Source organism: Xiphophorus hellerii, chromosome 12, assembly GCF_003331165.1.
Source record: "Xiphophorus hellerii strain 12219 chromosome 12, Xiphophorus_hellerii-4.1, whole genome shotgun sequence".
Taxonomy (NCBI): domain Eukaryota; kingdom Metazoa; phylum Chordata; class Actinopteri; order Cyprinodontiformes; family Poeciliidae; genus Xiphophorus; species Xiphophorus hellerii.
Window position 1 is genome coordinate 3,471,953 of NC_045683.1, and position 7,782 is coordinate 3,479,734.

The 7,782-nt window shown below is 36.5% G+C and overlaps 2 protein-coding genes across 2 annotated transcripts; both read right to left on the reverse strand.

The window, feature by feature from the left end:
- Positions 1-3,350: 3,350 nt before the first annotated feature.
- On the reverse strand, positions 3,351-4,329 carry LOC116729388 (C-C motif chemokine 20-like). The gene is made up of 3 exons (XM_032577892.1): positions 4,202-4,329; positions 3,569-3,686; positions 3,351-3,475 (listed from the first exon to the last, which is right to left on the reverse strand). Exons 1-3 carry the CDS (start codon positions 4,260-4,262, stop codon positions 3,367-3,369), a joined length of 288 nt encoding a protein of 95 aa, XP_032433783.1. The 5' UTR covers positions 4,263-4,329; the 3' UTR covers positions 3,351-3,366.
- A 2,229-nt stretch (positions 4,330-6,558) lies between these two features.
- LOC116729389 (C-C motif chemokine 20-like) lies at positions 6,559-7,495 on the reverse strand. The gene is made up of 4 exons (XM_032577893.1): positions 7,357-7,495; positions 7,155-7,269; positions 6,962-7,072; positions 6,559-6,872 (listed from the first exon to the last, which is right to left on the reverse strand). Exons 1-3 carry the CDS (start codon positions 7,415-7,417, stop codon positions 6,967-6,969), a joined length of 282 nt encoding a protein of 93 aa, XP_032433784.1. The 5' UTR covers positions 7,418-7,495; the 3' UTR covers positions 6,559-6,872; positions 6,962-6,966.
- Between the last annotated feature and the right edge of the window lie 287 nt (positions 7,496-7,782).

Genomic DNA, 7,782 nt, shown 5'->3' on the forward strand with positions numbered 1-7,782 from the left:
AAGAGTAAAAGAAACAGCATCACCTGCATTATCCTCATCTTCAACATCATCTGCAGTAGTACGATTTTTCTCTAATTTATTCTGACGATTAATAATAGGATAAAACATTTTGCTGATTTTTCAGTCCACCACTTCAGCTGTTGTGATTCAACATTATAAATACATTAAGCGGGGTTGCTGCTGTGGTGATGCAGGGGCAAAGCACAACCCACGTATTGAGGCCTTAGAATTCGTGCCGGTGGCCACAGGTTCGACTCCCGGCCTGGCGACATTTGACTCATGTCTTCCCCCTCTCTCATTACTCTCTTTCCTGTCAAACTTCTTTCAAATAAAGGCCACTAGAGCCAACAAAACCTTTAAAAATAAATACATTAAGATATGCAAATAAACAAATAATTCAGCTCCATTTTGAATAAAAAAATAAACATTTTATTGCCTGAACATATAATTCCTTTAGTGAACGATTCATAAATGATAGCAAAGGATCAATCTGTAGCTAAATAAATACTTCTAGCATGAAATACTCAGTTTTTCTGCTTATCAATACAGTGCATAGCTGATTGGTTGATTATTTCATTAACCAATTAATAACTGGACAGCAAAAGTACAGGTTGCAGGTTTCTGTTCATCCTAGATGCAAAATGCATAAATGTATTTCCAGTTTTGTCTTCATTTCTGCCCTGAGTTTGTTGTTATTTCACTAAATGGCCTTTTTAAAAATCTGTTTACTCCAGTTAATGATTAACTAATTACTAAATTAGTTGGCGATTATTTCAATAACCGATTCATCACGATTATTAGAGACTTAAGACTTGACTTAGATTGGGACAAAAGACTCGGACATGATTTTTATTACTGTCGGACTTATTTGGAGTCAGTGAAAGAGATTTGTTTGTTTCAGAATCCTCCACATAGTAAACCTCCAGCATCCTCATCTTCAGCATCAGCTCTGCCTGTTGGAGTAAAGATCCGCCATCTTTATTCCAACAGGCAGAGCGTCACTCTGGTTTCCACTCTGGCACATGAAACTCAAACAGATTCAGTTCATTATTTCTAGAAAGTGGTCTGCATTTCTTCTATCTGACCAAAACAACTTTCACTGGCAGCAGATTTAAGATTTACTGGCAACCAGTCCCACCAGTTTCACTTTGAATGAATGTGAATTAATTTTGGGTTTGGCTGAAACTGAGGCCCACTGTCAGACCGCAGCTGCAGAGGATTTGTTCTCGATTTGAAAGGTTGTAAATTCTTGCTCAGTGTTAAGATTTGGCTTGTTGAAGGGTGATAAAGTCCTGCAATGTGGGAAACTCCGCACGACCCTGTGAAGACCCGTCGGTCTTTGACCCGAAGGTCAAACCGTGGGTGAAAGCTCTTAAAGGGGTCAGAGAATCTCACAAGGCATTCCTGTTTCCAAGAAATGTCCGCATGTTCCCAAAAATGCTTGGAATAATGGTGACAGCTGCTAAGAGCCCACAGTCTGCTGAAGAAAATGAGAAAGAGAAGAAAAATACACAAAGCTAAACTCTACAGAATCCAACCATGCAGAGGAAACCAAGTGAAGAAATGAGGCAATGTCTCTGGAAACATGGCTGCAAGAATCAATCAATCAATCACATAATTACACATCAAAATGTTTCATTTGTAATGTTTCAAATGCAACTGTATGCTGGGTTCTTAGTCTGGATTTAAAGGAACTCAGTGATTCAGCTGTTTTGCAGTTTTCTGGAAGTTTGTTCCAGATTCATGGTGCATAGAAGCTGAATACTGAGATCTTTAAGCCGTTCAGTGATGCATAAACTAGCAGCAGTAATTTAACATCTATTCTCTGAGCTACAGGGATGGAAGGACTGTAGACCTGGGTGATGTGCTCTAACGTCCTGGTTTTAGTCAGAACACCAGCAGCAGCAGCGTTCTGGATCAGCTGCAGCAGGAGGATCGATTTGTTCAGTCAGACCTGCTGCGGTAATGAATGTTGTTTCCAGACTTTTGAAGGATTTCATACAGGAGCTGCGAATAGAAGCAGTTATTAGTGCTTTTGCTTTACAGCAAGAAGGTTGTCAAATTCTTTTTATTTTTACTTTTACTGTAGCTTAGTTTATTTTACTTTTACTATACCTTGGCTTACTATGGTTTACTTTGGTTGAGCTTAGTTTAGTTCAGTTTAGTTTACCTTTGCTAATTATACTAAGCTAAACTTATTCACTATATTATAGTCTACTTTAGCTTAGTAACTATTGTATAGTTTATCATTTTAACTTCATTTCATCTGTTAGTGGGAAACGCCGCTAAGCTAAATATGCTGGAATATCATCCAGGTTAATCGGCGCCTAAAAGTCTTTCAAAGTTCCTGAGCATTTTTCAGCAGTGAAGCTCTTTATCGGGTTCTTCATGCCTCTTTGTGTCTGTTTCAAATGCTTAAGTGTTTCACGTGTTTGACACAAAGGAAAGACCCGGAGGAATCCAAACATTTACAGTAATGAGTTCATGCAGAAAGTCCCAAACTGCAAACACAAAGGGACTGATTTTCTGTTTATGTGGGGATGGAAATGAGGCATGAACTGCAACCTGATCCCAACCCAGTGCAGTTCATCACAGAAGCAGGCGGACAAGTTTTATCTGCTTCGCCTCCAATTAACTATGTTAACTAAACATCTGGTGTTTAGTATATTTTATTTAGTTTGTACTTGTATATGTTATTATTTATTCCATGCATCGTCTATAGCTGCTTGAGTTCATCACAAGGCAATAATTTGCCTGATATTTATTCACTTATTTTATTATTAGATTTATGTTTCCATTTATGCATTGATTGATTCATTTACCCAACAAAAAGTAAAAAATAAACATAAATGTATAAAGTCACATTCTGGAAGTGATTCTGTTCCAGGTTTATTTTATTAATTAGACGGTTCATGACGATATTTTGTTCGTTTAGTTATTTGTTTGTATATTTTAATTTTAAACTTTTTGTTTACCTTTAACAATCCTTTTTTTATTTATATATTTTTCTAAATAATTTTTTGGTTTCAACAGTGTTTTGTGCATAAATTTTACGTCTGTTATGAATTCAGTGATGTTTTGCAGCTCTTCTGACAAGCAGAAATTAAGATTTAAAACAAAAGACAAAATAGAATCAAATGTTTATTCAACAAATTCATGAAATTTCTTTTTCTTTTTTTATTACAAAATCATAAAAAACTTTAACTATTAGCTTTAGTTGTAAAACAAGGTTTTAATATAAAATAAGACACAAAAAATATGGACTGATAAACCAAAAGTCTTTGGTGAGGCAGTGCATCAAGGATGAATTTTTAAAAAACACAACTTTAGTATCTTGATGGGTTTTTTTTATGTTTTTACATTTTTTTAGTGATGATTTCGTCTTTTCTTCTCCAAAAAGTCAATGAGTTTCTGCACTCCTGGATTCCCCTCAGCAGGAACGACACACAGCTTCATGTTTTTCCTGTTGACAAACCTGCAAAAAAAGAGGGGAAAAAAGGAGATTAAGAGATAAACTAGGAGTCTACATGTTTCTTTTTCTGGCCTGATTAGTTAAATCAACACTCACACAGTGGCGCTGATGTCGCAGCCCATCCCGGCTCTCTGGACGCTGTAGCTCACCAGGTTTCTGGGGTTCAGACGCTTTTCACTCTCCACTCTCAGGCAGCAATCCACCGCAATCTGAGCTGCAGGAACATGAAGCAAGGCGTTCATTTTGACGATTGGCATCATCAAAAACATCAATAAACATCAAATTTTGGTCAATTTTTCATTTCTAATGGTTCAAAAGCAACTCTAAACAGCTGCGTTTTTAGCCGTGATTTAGATAAACTCAGTGTTTCGGCTGATTTGCAGTTTTCTGGAAGATTGCTCCAGAATTTATGCTGCTTGGAAACCGAATGCTAAATTCAGTAAATTAAATAAAAGCTGATCTGACTGCAGCAAAGTTGGCTTTTTATTTTAAAAAAAGAGAAAAATTTAAATAGAGTGTTTTTCTACAGTGATAATTTTTTAAAACTTTGTCAGCATTTTAAATTATATGAAAATAATAATTTTACCCAGATTAGAAAAATAATAAAAAATCAACCACCTGTACAACATTTGCATCATTCTTGAACCGCAAAAACTCAGTCACAGTTTGAACAATAAAGAAAATATTTTGGAGTGAAATCTGGGATGTAAAAATCGTTCTTCCTCTTACCTGAAGCAAACTCAATGCAGATGAGACCCAGTAAAATCAGAGCTGCAGCTTTGGTGGCCATTTTTCTGCGTTTTCAGGTCAGATCAGGGCAAATCTTCAGGCAGTGGATGAGGATCTGGAGCTTCAGGTGTATTTATACAAGTGTTGACAGAAAGCGAAACTTTCAGCAATCCCTCGCTGACTGGAAGTGAGGACAGCTGGCAACACGCCTACATGTCTCCAGGCCTTGTCTTTAATCTTTCATGGTTCAGTGCCAAAAATTCCCTAAAGTTTGATTTTTGCACGGTTCAAGGCTCTAATCGCTCTGGAGGAAAACATGCGATTGAAATGGACAAAGCACTTAAGCTAAAATGTAAACATTGGATTTCTGTTGGAAATTCAAGTTAATTGCAATTGAAAACAGTAAATTTAGTTGATGGGATTTGTTGGGGGCTGCACAGTGGTGCAGTTGGTAGCACTGTTGCCTTGCAGCAAGTAGGTCTTGGGTTCGATTCCCGGCCCGGGGTCTTTCTGCATGGAGTTTGCATATTCTCCCTGTGCATGCATGGGTTCTCGCCGGGTACTCCGGCTTCAAAAAACATGACTGTCAGGTTAATTGGTCTCTCTAAATTCTCCCTAGGTGTGAGTGTGTGTACATGGTTGCTTGTCCTGTGTGTCTATGTGTTGCCCTGCGACAGACTGGCGACCGGTCCAGGGTGACCCCGCCTCTCGCCTGGAATGTAGCTGGCGATAGGCACCAGCGACCCTCCTGACCCCAATAGGGACAAAGGGTGAACAGAAAATGGATGGATGGATGGATGGATGGATGGATGGATGGATGGATTTGTTGGTTTAAGAGCAACTTTGCAAGCTGCAATACAAAAAACTAAATCTTTCCAATAATATTTTGGTCTAGCTTCGCGTGAAAATATCTTATTACACTTATAATGAGACAAAACTCACAAGTAACTTTTCATCAAGATATCAGAGCTTGTTTGAAGTAAATAATTCCTTAATATCAATGAAAAAGTTCCACTGGCAGATTATTTTACTTGTAACATGGGAAATATGTCACTGTCTCATATTTATTCAAAATCAAATATTCAGAAAATGACCAAGTACAGAGTTTACTGAAGTAGCAGCATGATAGATTTATTGTTTGTTTGGATTATTTCTCATAATTCTATCAGATTAAAGTCAGAAATTAATCTCTGAACTGAGTGTTTATCTTTTGGGTCAAAGTCTTCCTGCAGAATCTGGTTTTGAATCTGCACAGATTGAAACTTTGATATTTGCTTTAAGACAATGGTCCCCAACCACCGGGCCGCGGACCGGTACCGGGCCGCGGACCAATTGGTACCGGGCCGTGCAAGAAATAATAAACTACTTCCGGGTGTTTTATTTGGAAAATCCTAAACCGGATTTTACCGGTTACGTCTTGCGCGTCAAAACTGAGCCAACTTTCTCCGCAGCAAAATAGCGCAGGGCTGAGCGGTCCTTGGGGACTTCTGCTTTAAGACACAACTGGAGATCATTTCAGTTCTTTAATAAACTGATTCAAACTCAGACAAAAAGTACAGCTTGATATAAAATATTGTGAAATCTGTTTATAAATCAAACAAAGTGTTTGTTTTGTAATCAGCTGCTCTCTTTTATTTTGATATTTTTGAAAGGAGTTACTTTAGTTCAGCTGTTTCCTGTTTTATTTCTTTTTTGTCAGCGATTTATTGATTTATTTGCCTCAGTTGCTGGAACTTTATTGTGTTTGTCATTTATTTTAGTAAAAATATATCTTTTTATGTCTTTATTTTTGGAAGTACCTGGTTTAACTTTATGTATTCATTTGTTCATGTACAAGTTGTTAAATTCAGCCTTTTTTATTTTTGTTGTTTGTAGAGGATTTTTAATGTTTTTAGATTAAAGTGCCTTTGTTCTATTTTATTTTTATTTGGTACTCTTTTTCTTTTAATTTTATTTATGTATCATTTAAAAGTTTTGATATTGTTTTAAAAGGAAATTATAAAAAGACATTTTTAAATAGTTTTAATCATTTCTTTAATTGACTGTTTCCAGTTTTATTCCTTTTCTTTTATATCACTAATTTTATTACGTATTTATTTTAGTGCAATATTTATTCAGGCTGTGTTTTATAATGTTCTTTGCTAAAATTGTAATTTTTAATTTTTTTAAGTTTGAGTTTTGTCTTTTAAATCAATCATTATTCATTTCCATTGTATTGTACTGTTGTTTAAGAATTTCATTTGCTTTGTTTTTTTTATTTCTTCATTTATTTACTTTCTCATTTCATTTGTATTAAAGAATCACAAGTTGTGTAGAGGAAGTCAAGACTTGTAAAAAACATCACAGCAACCAAAATGTACAAAATTATATAAAACAGTTTATTTAAACTCTGTACAATAAAATAATCACATTTTGTCACAACAAACTGTCCTGCAGCATACAGTACAGTGATAAACGTTTCTGCTTCCGTCGTTACAGTTCAGGCAAGTTCAGGCAGTTTTTCTGTTTCTGTACAACATGTCAGAAATTCAACAGAAAGAAAACACACAAAAAAGAGGAAACAAAAGTCTGTCACCATAAATTAGAACTAACATGTGCAGAACCAAAACAACTTGTGAGTAACTTCACGAGTTTGATCTTTTCAGGAGTTTTTCCGTCTTTTCTCCACGTTCTGTAACCAAAGGAGAGCAGAAAGTGAGAAAATGCATTTTAAATAACTTCAATAAATCAAAAGAAAACGAGAGAGATAAGTCGTTTTACCTGTTCTAGTGTTGAGAGTGTCTCCTGTCCAAAGTCTTGATGAGGTTTTTCACCCACTGGTTTCCTTCAGGGGGGACGACACACAGCTTCATGCCTTTCTTATTCATAAACCTGCAAAAACCAGATGGAGAAATGTCATTAAAATCCAGCAGAACTTTAAGAAAATAACTGGTAAATCTGAGCAGACACTCACACAGTGGCGCTGATGTCACAACCCGACCCGGCAACCTGAAGCTTGTAGCTCACAATGTTTTTAGGAATCAGACGTTTTTCACTGACGCTCAAGCAGCAATCCATCACAATCTGGGCTGCAGGAATACAAAAATAACAACAAATTAATGCTTTTCAATGAGAAAATGCAGGCAGATTTAAGAAAATTGTAATTTTTCTCTTACCTGTTGCAACCTGGAAGCAGATGATACCCAGGAAGAGCAGAGCTGCAACTTTGGAGGCCATTTCTCTGGAGCGTTTTCTCTTCTTCGGGGAGTTTCTTCAGGAGAAAGCTGCTGCTGCTGTGACAAGACGAGTGAGCTGCAGGTGAATTTATACAGGTGCAAGAGAAAGTGAAAGTTTAAACAGTCCTCATTGACTGAAAGTGTGGACTTTTGGCAACAGATTTGGACAAGCTCAGACACGTTTAAAAAAAAAATCCCCTAAAATAGGTTTTTACATGCAGCTCAGATAACATGCAACAATCTGCTCAACCGTGCAGTAGCTGCTGATTTGGAAGAAGACATGAGAAACAATTAAATTAAACAAACTCGTAAATAATGTGCATTTAACTGAGATCGATGAAGGAAATTCATGAAGGAATCCTGCAT

What these genes read in the sequence shown, in the direction of transcription:
- LOC116729388 (XM_032577892.1), bottom strand. Translation starts at nt 4,262, where the DNA reads ATGGCCACCAAAGCTGCAGCTCTGATTTTACTGGGTCTCATCTGCATT. An exon ending in CTGCATTGAGTTTGCTTCAG is followed by an intron (nt 3,687 to 4,201) that starts GTAAGAGGAAGA and finishes ATGTTCCTGCAG; the next exon opens with CTCAGATTGCGGTGGATTGC. An exon ending in TGCGACATCAGCGCCACTGT is followed by an intron (nt 3,476 to 3,568) that starts GTGAGTGTTGAT and finishes CTTTTTTTGCAG; the next exon opens with GTTTGTCAACAGGAAAAACA.
- LOC116729389 (XM_032577893.1), bottom strand. Translation starts at nt 7,417, where the DNA reads ATGGCCTCCAAAGTTGCAGCTCTGCTCTTCCTGGGTATCATCTGCTTC. An exon ending in CTGCTTCCAGGTTGCAACAG is followed by an intron (nt 7,270 to 7,356) that starts GTAAGAGAAAAA and finishes GTATTCCTGCAG; the next exon opens with CCCAGATTGTGATGGATTGC. An exon ending in TGTGACATCAGCGCCACTGT is followed by an intron (nt 7,073 to 7,154) that starts GTGAGTGTCTGC and finishes TGGTTTTTGCAG; the next exon opens with GTTTATGAATAAGAAAGGCA.